We start from the raw sequence: 21,495 nt of genomic DNA, 5'->3' as shown, positions 1-21,495 counted from the left end.
TATCTGTGACATGCAGTCAGTTCACAGTGCTGTTATTAGTGTGTCTCTTTGAACTGGCTGTTATCTTTCTCAGGGTCAATGTCCACTTTGTGTTTATGTCTGCTTGTCATGCTGAGTCGTGTTAGCTTTGTTTCAGTGCAGCGGGTCAGATTAGGGATTCTGGTCATTCTGGTCACACTTTAACATGACCTTTATCCCGAGACCCTGACGCGTGGTCTCAAAGGCCTGGACTGCCTGCTCCAGGGGGAAACGGTGGGTCACGAGGGGCTTCACGTTCACTTTACCTGCTGCCAACATGGCTATGGCCATCGGCCAGCTGCAACACAGCGAGACAAACATTTTACTCATGAGTTCAATATCTGCGATACCTAATATGTACTTTACGAGTTGAGCTTCGGCCACAAACATAAATGATCGAATTATTACCCTCAAGTGGAATTTCCTCCAGCTTTGCTTTAAACATCTGCTTATAGAAAAAAAGGGCAATTAATGGATATTTCCTTACGTGTTGCAGTAGCGGAAAATTCCTCTGATGTCCACTTCTCTTATGGCAGCATTGATCAAAGGAATGGTGACCATGTCGGGACCGAGACCCACCAGTGCCACCACACCTCCTGAACGTGTCGCCTGACAAGAAAATAAATAAATTACAACTTTGGGTTATTTTATGAGTCTGCAGATACTGAAAATCTGGCATTTATGCCTCATAGTGAACCGAGCATATGGTAGTATAAATGAAAAGCAGTGGAGGAGAAAGTATTCAGACTCTTAAGTAAAAGCAGCAATACCACACTGTAAAAATACATTACATCTATTACATCATCCATTACAGTAGTAAAATAAGTCCTGCATTCAAAATGTTGTCAAGTGTACTTGAAGTATCAAAACTAAAAGTAAAATGGAAAGATTGCCACTGTGATAGTGGCATTATTATATAACAATACTATTACAGATGTAATAACATGTAGGTAGCATTTTACTGTTGTAGTTGGCTGAGGTGGAGCTAATCTTAACTATTTTATATAGTGTAGCTTAAGCTGTTGGATAAATGCAGTATTTCCCTCTGAATTGTAGTGGAGTTGAAATATAATGCTGCATGAAATGGAAACACTAATGTAAAGTACATATAGTGCCTCAAAACTGTAAGTAAGTATACCTGAGTAAATGTACTATTGTCTAGACTGTGTGCAGAGCTACTTCCTAATTCTGAATACAAGTTTAAACCGTCTTTACTGGGTAGTCACATACATAGATGGCAGTTTGAATGCTGCTCTCCACACCAGAGCATTCAATAGTAACGTGAGGCTGAGCGCCCAGCTTGTCCTCTACACTCTTGGCCAGCTGCTGGGGTCCGTCTCCTCTCTTTACCGTCAGCTGGAAGTCTGCACCCAACTCTTTGGCTATTGTCAGACGCTCAGGGAAGAGATCTGAACACAGCAAAGATGGATTAGAGAGAAAAAGAAAAGACTGGACAGAAGATGCTACCAGAATATGCACGTTGTGTTGTTTCAGTTGAGATAGATGTTTATTGTGTGTGTGTGTGTGTGTGTGTGTGTGTGTGTGTGTGTGTGTGTGTGTGTGTGTGTGTGTGTGTGTGTGTGTGTGTGTGTGTTTTATACCAGTGATGACGACCTGCGAGGCCCCCATCGCCTTGGCCACAAGCAAACAGACCAACCCAATAGGTCCTGTGGGAAGAAGAAATTTCAATGAGATTTCAATGTTCAGATAAAAGGGAAAAAAAGAGTCAGTCACATGTACTGCATAACTTTACCCCTTATAGGAAACAATGAACTATTTCTTTTATTATTTTTAAGATTATTTTTGGGGGGGGCTTTTCCCTTTATTGTGTAGAGACAGTGGATAGACATGAAAGGGGGAGAGAGATGGGGAATGACACGCAGCAAAGGGCAGCAGGTCGGATTCAAACCCGCGCCGCCGCTGGACTCAGCCAACATGGGGCGGACGCTCTTACTGGGTGAGCTAGAGGCCGCCCCAACAATGAACTATTTCACCAGGGAATGCTTAACACAGGTGTCTTAAATGTGCATCACCTTGTTTTCGCTAAACAAAAAGGGATTTGTTAAATATTAAGTCTCTCACAAGGTGCGTTAAGGTTCAGTAGTTTTTTACTCACTCCAGGTTTGTTGTGTCAATTTTGTGACTACAGCCAGTGATGTGTTTTAAACTAGACTCCTTACTTGCAGGGACATGTTAGACCAACACAGTACAATCACCTCCTTTCATATTAGTTTGCAGCATGTCCTGAAATGAAGCCTGCAGTATCTTGATGATGGAAATTTCCTACAAAAAGTCATGACATTTTTATAGCGTGTTAAATAGTTTTTTCATTTTTACCTGCCCCACAGATGAGCACAGTACTGCCGAGGGTTACACCGGCTCTGCGACAGGCGTGGATCCCCACAGACAGAGGTTCGATTAGAGCTCCCTCCTCAAATGTCACATTATCAGGCAACCTGGATAGAAAAAAAAGACAGAACGAGAAAAAAAAGAATATATGCAAAAGCAGGCAGTTTTTAGGTAACCTCTGGTGCAGAGCCATGAAATCCTGAAAAAAAATGGTTACTTGTAACAGAAGTTGGCACTGTGCTTGTAGTATCGGCACAGATTTCCATCGTCGGGGGGCGTGGCACAGAAGAAGATGGTAGGAGACAAGTTATATCGTCCATTTTTGAGGAACTCGTCCATCTCGCGGGGCGCGCCGGGCTCAATGGCCACTCTGTCACCTAAAAAAATACACAGTGAAGTTTACAGCAAGGACTAAGTGAGACCTTGCATGAAAATTAAACAGTATACTACAATGAATGCATATATTTAAATGCCTTTATGGCACTGCACAGTTTCTAAAATAACCAAAGGTTGAGATAAGTCATTTTTTACTTTTTAAATTTCTGTTATATTGTTTTGGAATGATATTTTGAAAATATACTCTTGTCTGAAAGCGTCTTAACTTCCCTTTTAACAGAATGGCAGATTTCATGAGACACTGCCTTCGGTACTTCCCAGCTCTGGTACACAAACACCACAACCACTTACCTACTTTGAGGTGCCTGACTGCTGATCCGACCTTCACCACCCGCCCCGACGCCTCGTGCCCCAACACCATAGGTTTGGTGACCACGAAGTCTCCAATCCGGCCGTGCTGCCAGTAGTGAACATCTGATCCACAGATTCCTACAGAGTGCATCTGGAGCAAAACCTCTGGGTGCAAAACATGACACACAAGACAGGGACAGTGACGGTCCAGTACAGACTATAATGAGCAGGTATGCATTTTGTCACCTTTGTGAGGACACTACAGACCAGCCTAATTCCAGACCTCTGGATAATTTCCTACATCTTAATTTGCTTGATTGGTTTAGCAATTCAAATATAAATACATGAAGTGAAACTAAACGGCCACTCTGACTTATCTTTAGGCAAATATACTGACCAAATGGAAAGGCAATCTGTTATAAGTATCTATTCTTTTGAGCCCAGTGCATTCTAAGTTGACTTGCAAGCTACAAAGATTTTCAGAATGAATATTTAAAAAAAAAAACACACACACACACACACACATTTAAAAACTATAAAAACTATGGGTAGTTTCTCAAAATATATCCATATAGGAAAATAAATTGAGCTGACACAGAGCAGCCAGGCAGCTGTAATGCATTTTGACATGCAGCAGCTTTGAAACTGAGATTTAATTAATGTCACTTATAACCTCACATAAGGTGCAAAACATATTCACATATATTTTGAAATGCTCGTTGAAGTAGCCTATAAATCAGGGGTCACCAACCTTTTTGAAACTGAGAGCTACTTCATGGGTATTGAGTAATACGAAGGGCTACCAGTTTGATACACTCTTATGGAATAACAAATGTGCTCAGTTTGCCTTTAGTTATATATGGTTATTAATGATAAATGATACTCCTCTATGTGAAGACACTGATCATGTTAATGATTTCTCACAATAATTATCAACAATGACTTACCAAGGTGGGAAACAGATAATATCAATATTCAATTTTCATTTTTAGAACAGGCCTGAGGGCTACTCTTGTGGTCCTTGGGGGCTACCTGGTGCCCGCGGGCACCGTGTTGGTGACCCCTGCTATAAATTGTAATTTGCATGTCAACAGTATTTTTTCAACACATGAGCTCCACCAGCTGGATATATCACACCATTGGGTCCTGGCTCCGGGACGGGGCGCTTTTCCTTTGAAAAATTGACAAAATGCACACAAAAAAAAGGAAAAGGTTGCAATCAGTTTAATTCACACGGACTGTAAATAATACAAATGGCACATGTTTGTGGTCCCGGTCTCCTACCAGCCGGAGGTCTCCCTGCGCGTGCAGCACCACGGACAGATTTTCCTCCGCCATGAGAGATATAACACCGAGCAGACACAACAAGGTGAAGATGAAGCAGACAGATGAGCTGAGTCCAAAGAGAGATTTCTCTCCTCGTTTCTTTTACCGTCTATGCTTGTTAGGCAAGTGTCAAAGTCCAGCAGGCTTCTTCCTGATAGCGGGGCTGGTAACAAAACAAAGCATGCGATTGGCCAAAGACCTGCGGAAGAGTCCACTTTGTAGGGGTGACCGCTTCCACGCAAAGAAATGTAACTGCACTCATAACATTACTATAACTCCTACTGCTGCTCGATATTACTTTGATATATGTTTACATTACGTTGATATTGATTATAATTTACTATTGAGCCTGTGTCATCTATGCCGTGATGTAATTAGCATAAAAAACCCTTTAACAGGCGTTGAACTATTGTCCAATTGAAAACCATGTTGAAAACTGACCATGTTTTTGTATGACAAATACAGCATTATGGTTAGCTTTGTGATTAAATACGATTTTTGTCAAGGTTTCTCTCTTTTGATGGCATCTACATGCAGAGAAACCTGTGTTTTAAACTTTAGATTTCTTATGGAAATTTCCAAATTAAATAATAACATATTTCTAACTAAAAAACATAGAAAGTAGGAAAGTGTTTTATAAACAAATAGTAAACAACCATAAAACATTTCCAGTATGATATCTTTGTTTGTACAATACACATTTTATATGTATCACAGTTTTGTGAAGGGAAATCAATAAGAGATAAATAACAGGTCAAACTAAATAGTACTTCACAAACTATACTGTAACACAAATTCCAAAGATATAAGTAGTTATGTAATTGTAATTGTAACTGTAATTGTAAATGTGGACCCATTTGTACCATTTGCCTTTTTCATAGACGGTTCATTTTATTGTGCAACATGAAAAAATAGGGACTATGTTAGAGGGGTAAAACAATTAGTAGATACAATGAAATAATGTTGAATACAATTACAAAAGGATTAGCCATGTTACACTGATTTATTTCATGGCAGTGTATACATCTACACTGCATACACAAATTCAGCTAGCCAATGCAAACATACAGTAATATGAAACATAACTGTTTCGAAAGTACATTATCTACAGCTTACAACTGTGACACAACTGCTACTTGTTCTTCTTTAACATGCTTTTCTCTTAGTGCACGTTTGCTTATGTGTGCGGCAGGCAGCAGTGGGCTTTACAGTTGGAGCATTGAAAACATCCGGGACGGAAATCACACAGATCAACTGAATATTTCTGAAGGTTATTCATGCTGACGTACCCTGTAATAAATAAGTAATAATAACAGAAAAAAAGGGTGTTATGTTAACACTCAACAACATAGAGTAAACGTCTTCCAACAGATGTTTCCGATTGTCTCATAATCCAAATATCGATTGCGCATGACCTTCATTACAGGTCAATTATCTATTATTATCTTATTAGAAACAGAAGAGACATTTCCTCAAAGAACATACAGTAAATGGCAATTAATTACAGTTTTACCTGTGAGCAGGTTACTAACTGGATAGTGAGCAAACAGAGGGGCTTCACTTTCTGAGTCTGTGTCAGATGGTTCAGAACTACCAAAAAGAGTAATAGGGACTTCATTAATTCACTAGACAGTTTACAAATTCTTGAGATCCAATATTAAATATTTATAGTGGAAACTTAACATACTCGCTTTTGCTGACTTCACTGTACTCATCTTCTGTCTGGCAACTAAAGCTCTTATGGAAACCCTGTCAAACAGAAGGCAGTCCAACTAAAGTGATTGACATGATTTGACTTTGTGTCAATTATTTTAACTGGTGTACTTACCTGAGTCACTGACAGCTCATCGTCACACTCCCAAATCAACCTCCCAACCACTTGTCTCACCTCTTAAATGATAATAAGAGGAACATTGTATGAATTATAATTCATAAAATTGGTTTTCTTTCAAATGAATCAATCGTTAGAGTGGATCCCAACAGTTTTGACTTAAGCAATGACCCTTTATCACAAGTTGATTATGTCTATGAGTTGCGAGAAGTTCAACCAAAGAGAGATTTAGCATGGTTTACAATAAGTCAATAAACATATACTAGTCCTCACCGTCCTGTACTGAGGCTGGAGGCAGCACATAATGACCAATGCACACAGACTTTACACTCTGGCGCTTCTCACACGCGGACAGAAACAAGCTGTGAAAAACCACCACCTTGTTCCAAAGATAATCTTTGCTCTCAAATATCCTGAAAAAGAAAAAAGTATAGCTTGTAGAGGATTATAGTAAAATGCCTTACGTATGTATGTTCTGCTAGATGATAAACGTGCAACTTTCCAGTTCTTCATCACACTCACCTCAGAGTATCAGGGCAAGTAGCATCCTCACTGAAAAGGTAATCTGCTGTTCTCCAACCAGCAATGGTCCCACCCTCCAATCCTACAAGAAAGGTATACTATGAACAAAAAGCAAGATCAAACTACCACAAGTGTATGTTTTGGAATGCCAATGTAGGTCCAACGTGAACTAATTCAATCAATCAATCCATTTTTATTTGTCACATGAAATCGGATGTCCAGCAGAGAAGTGAGGTGAGTGATGAGCGACTCATAACCACACACGCCATCATCGTCCAACGTCAACCACATAAAGCACTACTAATAAAAGCCACTGGTTCCCAAACTTTTTCACGTCAAGGACCCCTAAACTAACACAAATTAGACCACAGAGCCCCATTTGATAAGATATTGTACTAGGGTCCTAATAAACCTAATAGGATTTTTGCTTTTAACGTTAGATGTTTTATTACAGAACGTGTATTAAACTCATGACAAAAATACATAGCTACAGTAATTGTGTTACATTTGGATGGAATTATAGTGAAAATAAATGATTTCCTTTTTGGCTGGGGACCCCCTGGAACTCCCTGAAGAATCCCTGGGGGCCCTGGACCCAACTTTGAAAACCACTGAACTTATTAAACGTTCTAGACCGCTAGTTAAATTAATATATACATTTACGTTAGCATTATTTAGCAGGTGATTCATAACTAGCTTAGCTCAATTAAACCTATAAAGTCAAACATTGACCTGATAATAAGTTACTTACTCCAAATGTTGCAACATGCCTGTCGCACACTGCTTGAAAACCAGGCAGACTTATTCCTAAACATAACTAACTTACAGTCCTCTCTTTTGATAAGCTGCTAGCTATTAACTTTCCAGCTAGTCTGGTCTGCTTATATTTATCTTTTAAACTGCTACGCCTACGGTGTCGTTTGGCGCGCAAACTGCTCTGCTGCATTTAAGTGCTGTTGAAAACTGTTGGAATTGTTGAAATTCGGAGAATCGGACGACTTACCAATATCTGTTTACCAAACAACCAGGTTTGACCATTGACATATATGTCATATATATATATATATATATACATATATATATATATATATATATATATATATATATATATATATATATATATATATATATATATATATATATATATCTGACCCTTCTCTTAATACATCCATGTCTGACCATGAGGTTCTTCTTACTTGCTAGCTTTAATATTTCAGTAGGAGGTGGATTCTATGGCTGTTTGGACTTATGGTTTAATGTTTCGTTTTTTATATGTTTTAAAAAACAGCAAGACTAAAAAACAAGTAGGGTACTTAAAATCACAACCACCGAAAGAAAAAAAAAATCCTGCTTTTGTTCTGCTATTTTTCCAAACACATGGTCTGGGTAAGTTAGCTAACGTTAGCCTGTTGGGCATAGTGAGGTGTTGATGATCCTTATTTATCTTTGGACGTTGCTTAATGTCAAACAAATTGTCACATATACCGTTATAAGTGAAAAATATTCAGTGTTTCTTCAATATGTTTCTTCAATGTGACCTTGTCAGACATGGCCACAATGGATGGTTAACGTTAGAGGTAAAGAGAGGATCCAACTGACAGCGAAAAGCAGAGGATTGTGAATGTGAGCAGCACACAGGCGTTTCTGAATGAACTGTGTCCACAAGTCAAGGTATTTATCTGTCTGCTGTAAGGTATGTTTTCTTATGAAAGGTACACATACAAGGAAATCCTTTTACATATAACTAATCAGAATCAAACATAAAATCTATAACTGACATACACATAAAATAATGATAACTTTAGAAGCTGTTAGATGTCTGTCAGTAACTACAACCTATTATTCCTCCTCCTGACTGAATATTGTATTGTGTGCCTGTCCTGTTTTTACATTGATGATGTTACAAAGGGCGTTCCTCGAGTATCCACTGTGGGCCCAGTTTGCCATTTTCAGAAATTGATTTTCACATTTCAGAGATATAGATTTAATCTCTGCTGTGACCAGTGGTTTCATTGAGAGAGTTGGCATTTTGGTAATTGAGAAATTGACAAATATATATACAGACAAACGGATTACCATGGTAATATCATTGAACGCCATAGTCCAAAAGACAACCTCTCATTTAGTGTTTTGATGATTGTGGAAAGTTCAGTCTAACATGTTGGTCCAAAATCTCCCGTATGTGTTCATTTGGGTTGAAATCTGGTGATTGTAAAGGCCATAGCAAATTATTTATACAATTTAATTCTCGTCAAACCGCATGGAAGCTGTCTTTGGTATGTTTCCCCACCTAGTTATTGTGGTTTTTACCTTTGTCACCCATCTGAAAGTATGCAGTACTACATTTTACCACCAGATGGTAATATTTTGTAACATATATGCCTACACAATAGACCTTTTCAGGGCAGACATGTTGACATAATAGGAAAAGCACAGGTGTATTCAAAACCATTACTGATGGCTGCATTCCACTTAGGAGAGGCCCTGGTATTGTGCGTGCTGACTCACTGAAATAGCTTACTGGGACACTTGATGGAATTGAGCCATTGTTAAGGTTATCAATTACAGCTGTGCTTTTCCTGCTATGACAAGTCAAAATGTCTGCTGTGAAAAAGGTCCATTGTCCATTATATGGCTTACAACAGTCCAGTTTAACAATAAATAAAGTCTTGTACTGACAAGCCGTTACAACCTTTTTCATTTAATTAGTGCAGCTGCCATTGCATTGATTTGAGTCCAAGGAGGTAGTGTATTTCCAAAATCTAACTACCTTTGGAAAGCAAAGCTATTTTGACTGTGAAATTGAGCTGGTGTCTGAATAATGGTAGTAGCTTTCAGTTGATGGAATTGCACAAGAGTGATTATGTGCCCCAGCTTTTAAATGACCCAGCATTGGATTATTTTTAAATATTAGTAAGCAATATTCCAATTTGGTACTGTTTTATCTAATGTTCAGCAACCAGAAATGTTTGTTGGAGGTAAACTCAGTCTCTTACAGATAAAAAGCTGATAACATTTCATTTCAGCAGTTATGTTGTCAAATCTCACTTGTTCACAGTAGCATCCAGTTCTGTGTACTGGCTTGTAGACTCACTCACATATTGGACAGCAGTTTTTGGCAGTATGTAGACATCAGCATCTCTTCTTTTTATTATTCTATATGCTCTGTAACATCCTTGGTGGGGTTGACTGCAGGTCAGGCGCTCATTGCTACCACAGACACGCATGCACGCACACACACACACACACACACACACACACACACACGCAGAACCCGTTGACTCCTGTTTATGAAGCCCAATAATGTCATGTAACCTTGTGTTTTACAACAGCAGCAGCCTATTAAGGAAGAGATTGCTGTACAGCAGGATTGCTGGTATAACTGATAGGCTATGCCTGTTTGAACTCTGAGAAACCAGAGAGCCTATCACTCTCTCACTAAAGGGAATGTATAGGATGTATCTCAGGCTATTACAGGTCTTAGGAATTGCTTGGAAAACCACTGAGCAGCACATCTACTGCCTGTTGGTGTGACAGGGGGTGACATGCATGGATAAAGGCAGAGATTGGATGTAGGTTACCACATACATGTTTGTAATATTTTGGTCAGCTTTCCTGCGCACACACTGGCATTGGATAGAAACTGAGTTCAGCGTACAGTGAAGCCACACCCTGTTTCTTATACCCAACCCCCCACCATGCTCCGCTCAGAACAAAGCACTGGAGAGAGGGGCTGGTTGGTGGTACATGCACTAAGGTTTAACATGAGCAGAAGGACAGAAGACAAAATGAATCATCTATCTGTTGTTGATTGACCTTACCTGTCAACATCACATTTATGATAATTAAAATTTTGGTTACCCTTTTATTTTCCTTGCAAAGAAACAGTATAATATTACCAGGATATGGATTTTACTGTGCATGGAAATCATTTGTCTTCAGTGACTTTCTTGCAAACCGTTAACAAAACATTAGAATGAATAGAATGATGATGAATGAAATACTGTAAACATTAAACTGGTCGATTAATTGATTAGTGGACTACTGACATAGAATGAATCCACAACATTACTGATAATTGGTTAATTGTTTAAGTCATTTATTAAGAAAAATGCCAAAGATTCTCTGGATCCAGCTCCTCAACTGTGAGGATGTTATGCTTTTCTCTGTTTTACATCACTGTAATTTGCAAATTTGCATTTGTGTGGTGTAATGTGAAGACGTCACATTGGACTCTTTATGATGGGCATTTTTATTCATCAGATAAATCTATAATTTAAACAAATGTTTGTTGCAGCCCTAATTAAGTGGCGCGCGGAAACAACTAGTTGATTGATTGATTACTAGATTTTAATTTTTTTTACATTTTTCGACCAATGATAATTTGCTCTGGTCCTTGTCTTGTGAGATAATAAGTGAAATATCTTTGTGTTGTGGATTGTGGTTGGACAAGTTATTTGAATATTTGAAGGCTTTTGAAACTGATGGGCTTTTTTTACACTAAATGAATCGTCAGATTTTGATAAAGAAAACAATTGTTCAGCTTTTATTTATGTTCAAGTTGCAACCGGCATGTATTATCATAATGAATTTATGCTCCAACTCTTAAACTTTACATGGCTCTTGCTCTTTTGTTTGACTCTGGCCTGTTGTGTGTTTGTGTGTCCTCTGATGTCCAGGAATAATTCACATAATCTGAATTATGTAAAAATGACAGGATCTGTCCTCTTCCTCCCCTTTGTTTTCTGTTGTGCTGATTTTGTCTTTTCAGCTTCCCTTTTGCTGGACAGAGTAAATGGCCTGCGGTGGCAGAGCTGGCTGCCCCGGGCTCATCCATCTCCTCTCTGTCCCTTATGATGTTGGTCCATTGTGTGGTAGCCCAGATTGTTGTGTTGCCATTGTTGCTGTTTTATTGTTGTTGATGGCAGTGTGTTTTAGGGCTGAAACTAACAATTATTATTGTTAATTCATCTGACGATTATTTTTTAGATGGACTAATTGATCGTTTTATCCATAAATGTCAGACAACAATACCTATCATCACATCTTCCCTGGGCCCAAAGTGACATCTTTGTATCACTAGTTTTGTCCAGGCAACAACCCATAACCCAAATGTATTCAATTTACTATAATAGACGACTTAGAAAATCAGCAAATATTCACATTTGAGAGGCTTAAACCAGTAAATTGTTTGGCATTTATGCTTAAACAAATTTGTTACTGATTAATATTCCTTTAATTGACTAATCAATTAATTGTATTAGCTTTGGTATGTTGCTATAGTAGTACAATATGATTACCATAATGTTACATAGATTTGTCTCTGTTTTGTCACTAATAAGATTCAACTATAATCCTGATACAGAGATGTGATTTGGGTCTTCCTGCAGGCTCTGTTTGGCCTGGTTTCGGTTTGTCTTGATCTGCTGTGGTATTTGCTGCACTCATACTGTGGCTATGTTTCAGATGGAGTGATGTAGTAAGTGGAGCTGTGCTACATATGTTTTAATAGGACAATTTTGATAGAAACGAAGGCTACTTTCACAGGGGAATTCGAGCGGATGCATCTACATGTATGTAATCTTTAATTAAACACGTTCACCAGAAAGCATAAATAATGAGCAGCGTGATTAAACGTTACACAAAAACAATAGCACAAAAGAAGAAGAAAAACATTTTTAATGACTTCCCAACTGTTGTGGGGGATGGTCCAGTACAGGGCGGTCTGCGTTATTATGGAGCCCATGCAACTTCTAGGCAAGGCCCGCCCTTCAATAGCATTCACACCCTACCATTGGCAAGGAGTCCATGCTTACGCTAGGTAACGTAGCCCAGTTTGTTCAGGTCCTATCCAGGCTTCAAAATTAACATTTTCGTCTACCAGCCAAATGGCTAATGAATGTTCAAATATTACCAGCCATTCAATAGATTACCATTGGGTTTTTTGGCTGGTGAGTGAAGCAAATCTACCAGCCACTTGCATATTTCACCAGCATTTGGCTGGTAAACGGTGCTAATTTAGAACCCTGGTCCTATCCCCTGACCAGTCGGCTATCCTAACCTTAACCACTCGAGGTCAATGCCTAACCCCAACCAATCAAAATAAAATAAATTGAATTGAATCAGGCTGCTTCGTAGGGCGGGACTTGCCTAGAAGTTATGTGGGATCCATAATAACGCGGGCGGTCTGGATCAAGGAGAAATGTTTTTAAATCCCAGACAAGCTCAATAACAACTAGTGTCTTTATGAATTGCTGCTGGCTTTGACTGCTTCTAGACATCATGAGATAGCCTGTCAGCATTTTCATACAGTACTTTGTCAGTGAGATGGAGCAGTAAACCTTACTGGAGTTATATCATTAAAGAGCTATAGAGGAGTTCATTTGCTATCCGCACCAGTCTGTCAACTTGCATTCACTTTACTTCTGTGTTAAATGAAGTCTATTATCTCTCTCTCTCTCTCTCTCTCTCTCTCTCTCTCTCTCTCTCTCTCTCTCTATCAAGTCTCTTTCTCTCCAGCTGAACCAACAACATCAAAGGAGTGTGCTTCAAATCGCAGGTGTTGAAGGATTAAACCCACCGCAGGATGGGGTTTTATTCTCAGCCTCATCTTTGATGTAGTGTCTCTTTCACTCACTTGTGTCTCTAACCGGTACCATGGATTGGTAGCCTAGAGTATCCTTTGCTAACTGAAAATGCTAACTGAAAATATGGAGTGTCTTCATTATCACTCAGCTAATAGTAAGAGGCTGCACTCAGGAATTGGAAAATATATCAGTTTCCATTATATACATTTTGCAGCGGCTGCCCGATATGGAGCACTGAATTTGATGAATTTAGTGTTTATCTAACCACAAAGGTATGGAAGCAAATAAGAGACAGTATTTGAATTTTAATGGCCACTGAATACTTACTACTGACATAGTTTACTTAGAAAACCTTAACCTGAATTTATTTGTTCTGTATTCAAATCTTTGAAAATAAAATTTGAAATAAAATTTGCAATTTCAAATGCTGAATTTGAATAGATTTTTTTAATGGTTACAATTCAGATTAGTGATGCACCGAAATGAAAATTCTTGGCTGAAACCGAAAACCGAAAAAAGAGGAAACCAAGACCGAAAACCGAAACCGAAACACCGAAAGAAATTAAGCCAATTATTAGTACCATTGCATTTATGGCTATGACTGTGTACTAACTTTACTAAAATCAAGGCATTGCAATTGTATAAATTAATATTAAAGTTTAATTAAAAAAATATCTAGCAGAAATATGGCTACAATCTGATAGTCACATACAGTATACAGTAGCCTAAGAACAGAATAGCTTACCTATTGTTATTATTATTATTATTATTATTATTAATATTATTAATTGAGGCACTTTCTTACAGGATTTCACTGAACATATCAGACAACGAGGGTGCATGCCCCTCATCTGGTGCAGAGAGACAAGTCTTTTTCTGCGCTCTGATCTCCGCGCTGGGCCGCCCTCGCGTCTCCACGCGGGTTCTCCGCATCCATCGCGGCCTGGATAATTTCTCGTGCGCCCTGCTTTATTTCCGCATCCAAGTAATGGTCTTTATAACGCGGATCAAGTACAGTCGCGATGAAGTGCAGAGGATCCGAACAGATCCCACTGAAATGTGTGCTGACAGACTCTAAGAGCGTACTTTTCATTGTTTTCACTCCGTGGTCCGTCTCAACCTCTTTGCTTAGGAGACGCTTTGCAGGTGGATCGGATACTGACACACGTGCAGGTCGCGTTTTCTGTTTACGTCATCACAACATTTTCGGCCGTATTGTTTCGGTGATAAAAGTATTTCGGCCGAAAATGCCCTTTTTTTCGGTGGCCGAATATTCGGTGCATCCCTAATTCAGATTAATTAAATTAAATTAAGATTAAAAAATTCAAGTTCGACTATTGGAGCCCTGAGTTTCATTGTACACAAACAGCAAACTGGACAACTTACCGGAGCCCTGTCGTTTTCCCTGGCAGTCATCTTTGAGTTTCAATTTTTTAGCAAACCCAAGCGCAGTGGATCACAGCGGGCTGATGGCCAGCGACAGGACTTTGTTTAAAAATCCTAGAGGAAACACTGTATGTCCTGTGATTAATGTCAGTAGTTGCACAAATGAGGACAGCATCTGACAGTAGGTGGTTGGGACCATGGGCGATATGAAGATATACAGTAGAGGCCAAAAGTTTGGACACACCTTCTCATTCAATGCATTTCCTTTTTCATTTTCATGACTATTTACATTGTAGATTCTCACTGAAGGCATCAAAACTATGAATGAACACATATGGAATTATGTACTTAACAAAAAAGTGTGAAATAACTGAAAACATGTCTTATATTTTAGATTCTTCAAAGTAGCCACCCTTTGCTTTTTTATTAATAAGGGAAAAAATTCCACTAATTAACCCTGACAAAGCACACCTGTGAAGTGAAAACCATTTCAGGTGACTACCTCATGAAGCTCATTGAGAGAACACCAAGGGTTTGCAGAGTTATCAAAAAAAGCAAAGGGTGGCTACTTTGAAGAATCTAAAATATAAGACATGTTTTCAGTTATTTCACACTTTTTTGTTAAGTACATAATTCCAGATGTGTTCATTCATAGTTTTGATGCTTTCAGTGAGAATCTACAATGTAAATAGTCATGAAAATAAAAAGGAAACGCATTGAATGAGGTGTGTCCAAACTTTTGGCCTGTACCGATATAAATATGCCTATCGTCAGAGATTTCACCATACCGTTTAGCATGGTAGCTATCCCTTTAACGTCTCTGGATGAATAAGATAATTGTGGGCAATATAAATTTTTAGCAATGCTAGTGGCTGTATAGATGGCAATGTAAGTTAAGTTGGTTGGTTGACCACTTTGGTCCATACTGAAAAATCTCAATTGTTGCCATCAAATGTACAAACATTTGAAACAGTGTACCGCACAGAGACAGACACATGCAAGGTTGTTTACTTCATAGATGAAATGACAGTTATATAAACAAATGAGTTAAAATGCAAGATAACATTTATTGCCTCTTGGGGAAAAACATATGACTGGGTTGAAAATGATGCCTGGTGTTATGAGTATGCGAATCAGTGCATATTGTGTGTGTAGCAAATGTGTGGTTGAGCCGCTGAGCGAAAGAGAGAGAGACTGTGGCTGCGCTGTGTAGCCTAATTGTTTAGGAATCGATAAGCAGAACCAAAAGTTTTATTTCTTAATGATTCCAAAGGAATCCAAATTTTAGAACAAGTTTTAATTTAGAACCGGTTCTCGATGCCCAACCCTACATACAGTATTAGTATTGTGACATAAAATTACATGTACTGTTATATATGATTTCATCCATATCGCCCATCCATAGTTGGGCCTTTCATAGATTCATGTTGTTGTTTTTTACTTTCATGGTGCCCATAATCTGTGTTGGCCATTGTAGCTCATTGGTACAGAGATGTGTTTTCTGTCTGTCGGACCTCTTTTTTTAAGGCACATGCACTTGATTTTGAATTTGAAGCTGCTTCTAAATTGAAACTTATTTTGACATAGAAGTATTGCAAATTAAAGGGGAGAACTAAACACATCACTTGAAGTTCAAAATGCTGCTTACTAACTAATTTCAGTTAAAAACAAAGTGTATGTTATTCACAATGCACAGGTGCATCTTCTTAATCCTACTGGAGAAATCTCTACAAAAGAATGTCAACATAACATTTTGACAAAACTACACATCCATCCAATCCTTATCTACCTAACCTATCTAATCACATAAAGAGCTAGAACCAAGTTGAATGTGAAAATGTAACAATAAAACAATATCACAGGGAAATATTTTTTCAATGCTCTGTGAACTCACACTTGTATCTCAGTAAAAGTGAAGCAGAGGAGACAAGAAAAGTTTTCCAGAGTGACCGCTTTAGTGCTAGCTGTAGGCTTCATGCGGACCTTTAACCCTGGTTGGGTCACCGGGATGTGTTGGTGTACTGAGGAGGGACAGGAGGGTACATTGCTCCCCAGACCGTTAAGAAGCCATGCAGGGAAACAGCTGAGCAGCGCCTGACAGTAGGGTGAGAGGAAACGTCGTAGGTCCCACAGGCTTACCTTTAGGGGAACAGACTCACTCTTAGACAAGCATATACTGTAGACTCATACATGCCTCACATTCACGTGCACATGCATGCACGTGTTTATACATTCGCAAGGCTGCACAGCGGTATCGGTTAGGCAACACACAGAGTGAAAGATGTATTTGAACAGAGGACACCTGGGAGACAGAAACTGCCAACAGAATCAAAGTTTTGACTGACTGTAGCCAAGTTTGTGTCTCACCAAGGACTGTCCTGCTGCTATGTCAGACCATGTGTGAATGTTATTTGCCCTCTTAGTTACTTGGGTCCACAATGACATCTTGTCATCTTTTGGAGTTTGGAGGATGGCATCACTAAGAAATGGCCGCTCCCTGGGGTTAACATCCCATACGTCCCATCATCTTCTCTAACTCTTTTCTAACTTTGCCCATTGAGTTTATGAACCTACATTTCATCCAAGTTTCTACGGTTTTCCCTGGTGGACAGCAGTGGAAGAAGCATTTATATCCTTTACTTAAAGGTGCCGTGTGGTGTTCTCTTGTCAACAAACAAAAGTTATACTTACATTCAGTGTCTCTGTGTGTATTCTTGAGATCTAAAAAAACATCGTAAATACAGCCTCCATCCATCTTCCATCCATCTTCGTCCGCTTATCCGGTGTCGGGTCGCGGGGGGAGCAGCTCCAGCAGGGGACCCCAAACTTCCCTTTCCCGAGCAACATTAACCAGCTCCGACTGGGGGATCCCGAGGCGTTCCCAGGCCAGGTTGGAGATATAATCCCTCCACCTAGTCCTGGGTCTTCCCGGAGGCCTCCTCCCAGCTGGACGTGCCTGGAACACCTCCCTAGGGCGGCCAGGGGCATCCTTACCAGATGCCCGAACCACCTCAACTGGCTCTTTTCGACGCAAAGGAGCAGCGGCTCATCTCGAAGCTCCTCACGGATGACTGAGCTTCTCACCCTTTCTAAGGGAGACGCCAGCCACCCTCCTGAGGAAACCCATTTCGGCCGCTTGCACCCTGGATCTCGTTCTTTCGGTCATGACCCAGCCTTCATGACCATAGGTGAGGGTAGGAACGAAAACTGACCGGTAGATCGAGAGCTTTGCCTTCTGGCTCAGCTCTCTTTTCATCACAACGGTGCGATAGATGGAATGTAATACCGCACCGCGGCGTACCGATTCTCCGACCAATCTCCCGCTCCATTGTCCCCTCACGCGCGAACAAAACCCCAAGGTACTTGAACTCCTTCACTTGGGGTAAGGGACTCATTCCCTACCCGGAGAAGGCATTCCATCGGTTTCCTGCTGAGAACTATGGCCTCCGATTTAGAGGTGCTGATCCTCATCCCAACCGCTTCACACTCGGGCTGCGAACCGATCCAGTGAGCTGAAGGTCGCAGGCCGATGATGCCATCAGGACCACATCATCTGCAAAAAGCAGCGATGAGATCCCCAGCCCACCGAACTGCAACCCCTCCCCACCCGACTACCCGATATCCTGTCCGTAAATATTACAAACAGGATTGGTGACAAAGCGCAGCCCTGGCGGAGGCCAACCCTCACCTGAAACGAGTCCGACTTACTGCCGGAGAACCCGGACACAGCTCTCACTTTGGTCGTACGAGATTGGATGGCCCTGTAGATAGACCCCCTCACCCCATACTCCCGCAGCACCTCCCACAGTATCTCCGGGGGACCCGGTCATACACCTTCTCCAAATCCACAAAACACATGTAGACCGGTTGGGCATACCCCAGGCCCCTCCAGGATCCTTGCGAAGTGAAGAGCTGGTCCGTTGTTCCACGCACCAGGACGGAATCCGCATTGTTCCTCCTCAACCTGAGGTTCGACTATCGGCCGGAACCCTCCTTTCCAGCACCTTGGAGTAGACTTTACCAGGGAGGCTGAGAAGTGTGATACCCTTGTAATTGGCACACACCCTCTGGTCCCCCTTTTAAAAAGGGAACCACCACCCCAGTCTGCCACTCCTTTGGCACTGTTCCAGACTTCCACGCAATGTTGAAGAACGCGTGTCAACCAGGACAGCCCCTTCCACACCCAGAGCCTTGAGCATTTCTGGACGGATCTCATCAATCCCCGGGCTTTGCCACTGTGGAGTTGTTTGACTACATCAGTGACTTGCGCCGGGAAATCGAACGCACAATCCCGTCATCCTCCAGCTCTGCCTCTAACACAGAGGGTGTAATAGTCGGATTCAGGAGTTCCTCAAAATGCTCCTTCCACTGCCCTATTACCTCCTCAGTTGAGGTCAACAGTGTCCCATCCTTACTGTACACAGCTTGGATGGTTCCCCGCTTCCCCCTCCTGAGGTGGCGAACAGTTTTCCAGAAGCACTTTGGTGCCGACCGAAAGTCCTTCTCCATGTCTTCTCCAAACTTCTCCCACACCCGCTGCTTTGCCTCTTTCACGGCAGAGGCTGCAGCCCTTCGGGCCCTTCGGTACCCTGCAACTGCCTCCGGAGTCCTCTGGGATAACATATCCCGGAAAGACTCCTTCTTCAGTCGGACGGCTTCCCTGACCACCAGTGTCCACCACGGTGTTCGTGGGTTACCGCCCCTTGAGGCACCTAAGACCCTAAGACCACAGCTCCTCGCCGCAGCTTCAGCAATGGAAACTTTGAACATTGTCCACTCGGGTTCAATGCCCCCAGCCTCCACAGGGATGCACGAAAAGCTCCGCCGGAGGTGCGAGTTGAAAGTCCGTTGGACAGGGGCCTCCTCCAGACGTTCCCAGTTTGCAGCTCGACATCCCACTACACGTTTGGGCATACCAGGTCTGTCCAGAGTCTTCCCCCACCCCCTGACCCAACTCACCACCAGATGGTGATCGGTTGACAGCTCTGCCCCTCTCTTCACCCGAGTGTCCAAAACATACGGCCTCAGATCAGATGAAACGATTATAAAATCGATCATTGACCTTCGGCCTAGGGTGCTCTGGTACCAGGTACACTTATGAGCATCCCTATGTTCGAACATGGTGTTCGTTAGTTATAGACAATCCATGACTAGCACAGAAGTCCAACAACAAACAACCACTCTGGTTTAGATCAGGGAGGCCGTTCCTCCCAATCACGTCTCCAGGTGTCTCCATCATTGCCCACGTGCGTTGAAGTCCCCCAGCAGAACAATGGAGTCCCCCACTGGCGCCCCATGCAGGACTCCACTCAAGGTCTCCAAGAAGGCCGAATACTCCGAACTCCTGTTTGGTGCATATGCACAAACAACAGTCAGAGTTTTCCCCCCCACAACCCGCAGGCGTAGGGAGGCGACCCTCTCGTCCACCGTTCTAAACTCCAACGTAGCGGCGCTCAGCTGGGGGCTTGTAAATACAGCCTACTTTATAAAACATTTGCAAAACACTATTAGCGATCTTAATACATCCATGGAGTAACGTAAACCATATTGTATTTTGTCCATAGCAAACCCCGCCAATCGGTCCCAAAACGCCCTAGACCCAGTTAGATAGTAAATATATATATATATATTTTTTGTAAATCTTTACAGTCATTCCCTGCTTATTACAAGCAGGGAATGACTTCTTCAAAACTAAGAAAAATGAAAATACTCATATAGCCATTTTCAGCGTGTAGCTTGCTAGCTCAAAGTTTGTTGTTGTTTCCCGAAGAGAACTGGAAATGAACTGTCATTGATCCAGACTTTACTGGGGAATAAATGTCTGGATATCTCAGCCTCTGCTGCTCCGATTTTGACCATTCTTTTTCTCAATCTGTCTCTTGTGAGTTCCCCAACTATGATGAAGTGCAATACTAAATTACTAGAGTATCGAACAGTAAATATCATATGTAAAATGTGAGTTTAAGTATAACAAATAAAAGTACTCATGTAGCAGAATGGCCCTTGTCAGTTTTATATTATATATATATATATTATAATATGTTATTGTTATTACTGATGAATTAACCTGACAGACCTGTAATATGTAATATAATCTGCAAACCTGTCATATTTTAATGTTGCTGCTGGTCAAATTGGTAGTACTGTAATTTGAAATATTTTGTATAATTAAGCTTAGCTTTAGTTCATGCAGGACACAGAAGTCATACACCCACTAATTGAATTATCATTCCTATCAGACACACACCAATCACAGCCATTCTCACATCAAGGTGGTCCTTTTAAATATGACTCCCTCCTCACTGGTCCCTGCTACACTGACGCTGCTTCACTCACTGCTGCTGCTGGCAACACTTCGCCTCCACCACTCCAGCCTCCACCTTCCTAGTTCAGAGTCCTAACATGACTCAAAGTTTAAAATGGTTTTCAATGTCTTTCTTTTGGCTCACTCTTTTTTTTTTTACCCAGGGGGGTTTCTGCATGGTGCTCCCTGTTTCAGCTTGACTGATCCAGGGAGCATTATCAAGAGCGGAGCCATCAGCGCCAAGCATAACTTATTCCATTATTTCCATTTGTTGCAATACATGGTTAAATCTATGACGAGAGTGTTCCTGACTGAACAGCTAGGTTGTTTGATTTCTAACAATACTAATATTATTTACAAAACGTAATATGCAAAATAATGAGGAATAAATCCTCTCTGAAATTTAGTGGAGTATTAGTATAAGTAGGATAAGTAAAATGGAAATTCTCAAGTGAAGTGTAAACGTACCTAATTCTATATCCAAA

At 40.9% G+C, this 21,495-nt stretch overlaps 3 protein-coding genes across 3 annotated transcripts in view; 1 reads left to right on the top strand and 2 right to left on the bottom strand.

Moving 5' to 3' along the window:
• The window catches only part of apba2b (amyloid beta (A4) precursor protein-binding, family A, member 2b), an 87,641-nt gene extending 84,020 nt beyond the window's left edge, over positions 1-3,621 (top strand). Inside the window, exon 15 of the mRNA XM_039794764.1 lies at positions 3,561-3,621. Within this exon, the coding sequence (XP_039650698.1) occupies positions 3,561-3,606 (46 nt within the window). The 3' untranslated portion in view covers positions 3,607-3,621. The remainder of the gene's footprint in view (positions 1-3,560) is intronic.
• On the bottom strand, positions 66-4,529 carry sord (sorbitol dehydrogenase). The gene is made up of 9 exons (XM_039794767.1): positions 4,339-4,529; positions 4,192-4,225; positions 3,055-3,219; positions 2,585-2,744; positions 2,356-2,474; positions 1,620-1,685; positions 1,249-1,427; positions 506-627; positions 66-316 (listed from the first exon to the last, which is right to left on the bottom strand). Exons 1-9 carry the CDS (start codon positions 4,390-4,392, stop codon positions 151-153), a joined length of 1,065 nt encoding a protein of 354 aa, XP_039650701.1. The 5' UTR covers positions 4,393-4,529; the 3' UTR covers positions 66-150.
• Positions 4,530-5,364: 835 nt separating this feature from the next.
• On the bottom strand, positions 5,365-7,632 carry terb2 (telomere repeat binding bouquet formation protein 2). Its single transcript, XM_039795600.1, has 7 exons — positions 7,485-7,632; positions 6,734-6,815; positions 6,485-6,624; positions 6,209-6,270; positions 6,068-6,129; positions 5,894-5,970; positions 5,365-5,670 (listed from the first exon to the last, which is right to left on the bottom strand). The coding sequence occupies exons 1-7, from the start codon at positions 7,546-7,548 to the stop codon at positions 5,558-5,560; spliced, it is 600 nt and encodes a 199-aa protein (XP_039651534.1). The 5' UTR covers positions 7,549-7,632; the 3' UTR covers positions 5,365-5,557.
• Positions 7,633-21,495: the final 13,863 nt, after the last annotated feature.

Source organism: Perca fluviatilis, chromosome 3 (assembly GCF_010015445.1).
Source record: "Perca fluviatilis chromosome 3, GENO_Pfluv_1.0, whole genome shotgun sequence".
Taxonomy (NCBI): domain Eukaryota; kingdom Metazoa; phylum Chordata; class Actinopteri; order Perciformes; family Percidae; genus Perca; species Perca fluviatilis.
Note: the sequence above shows the minus strand (reverse complement) of the source record. Positions and strands in the feature narration are given on the sequence as shown.

What these genes read in the sequence shown, in the direction of transcription:
- sord (XM_039794767.1), bottom strand. Translation starts at nt 4,392, where the DNA reads ATGGCGGAGGAAAATCTGTCCGTGGTGCTGCACGCGCAGGGAGACCTC. An exon ending in CGCAGGGAGACCTCCGGCTG is followed by an intron (nt 4,226 to 4,338) that starts GTAGGAGACCGG and finishes AATTTTTCAAAG; the next exon opens with GAAAAGCGCCCCGTCCCGGA. An exon ending in CCCGGAGCCAGGACCCAATG is followed by an intron (nt 3,220 to 4,191) that starts GTGTGATATATC and finishes TTTTGCACCCAG; the next exon opens with AGGTTTTGCTCCAGATGCAC.
- terb2 (XM_039795600.1), bottom strand. Translation starts at nt 7,548, where the DNA reads ATGTTTAGGAATAAGTCTGCCTGGTTTTCAAGCAGTGTGCGACAGGCA. An exon ending in GGCATGTTGCAACATTTGGA is followed by an intron (nt 6,816 to 7,484) that starts GTAAGTAACTTA and finishes CCTTTCTTGTAG; the next exon opens with GATTGGAGGGTGGGACCATT. An exon ending in AGTTAGTAACCTGCTCACAG is followed by an intron (nt 5,671 to 5,893) that starts GTAAAACTGTAA and finishes TATTTATTACAG; the next exon opens with GGTACGTCAGCATGAATAAC.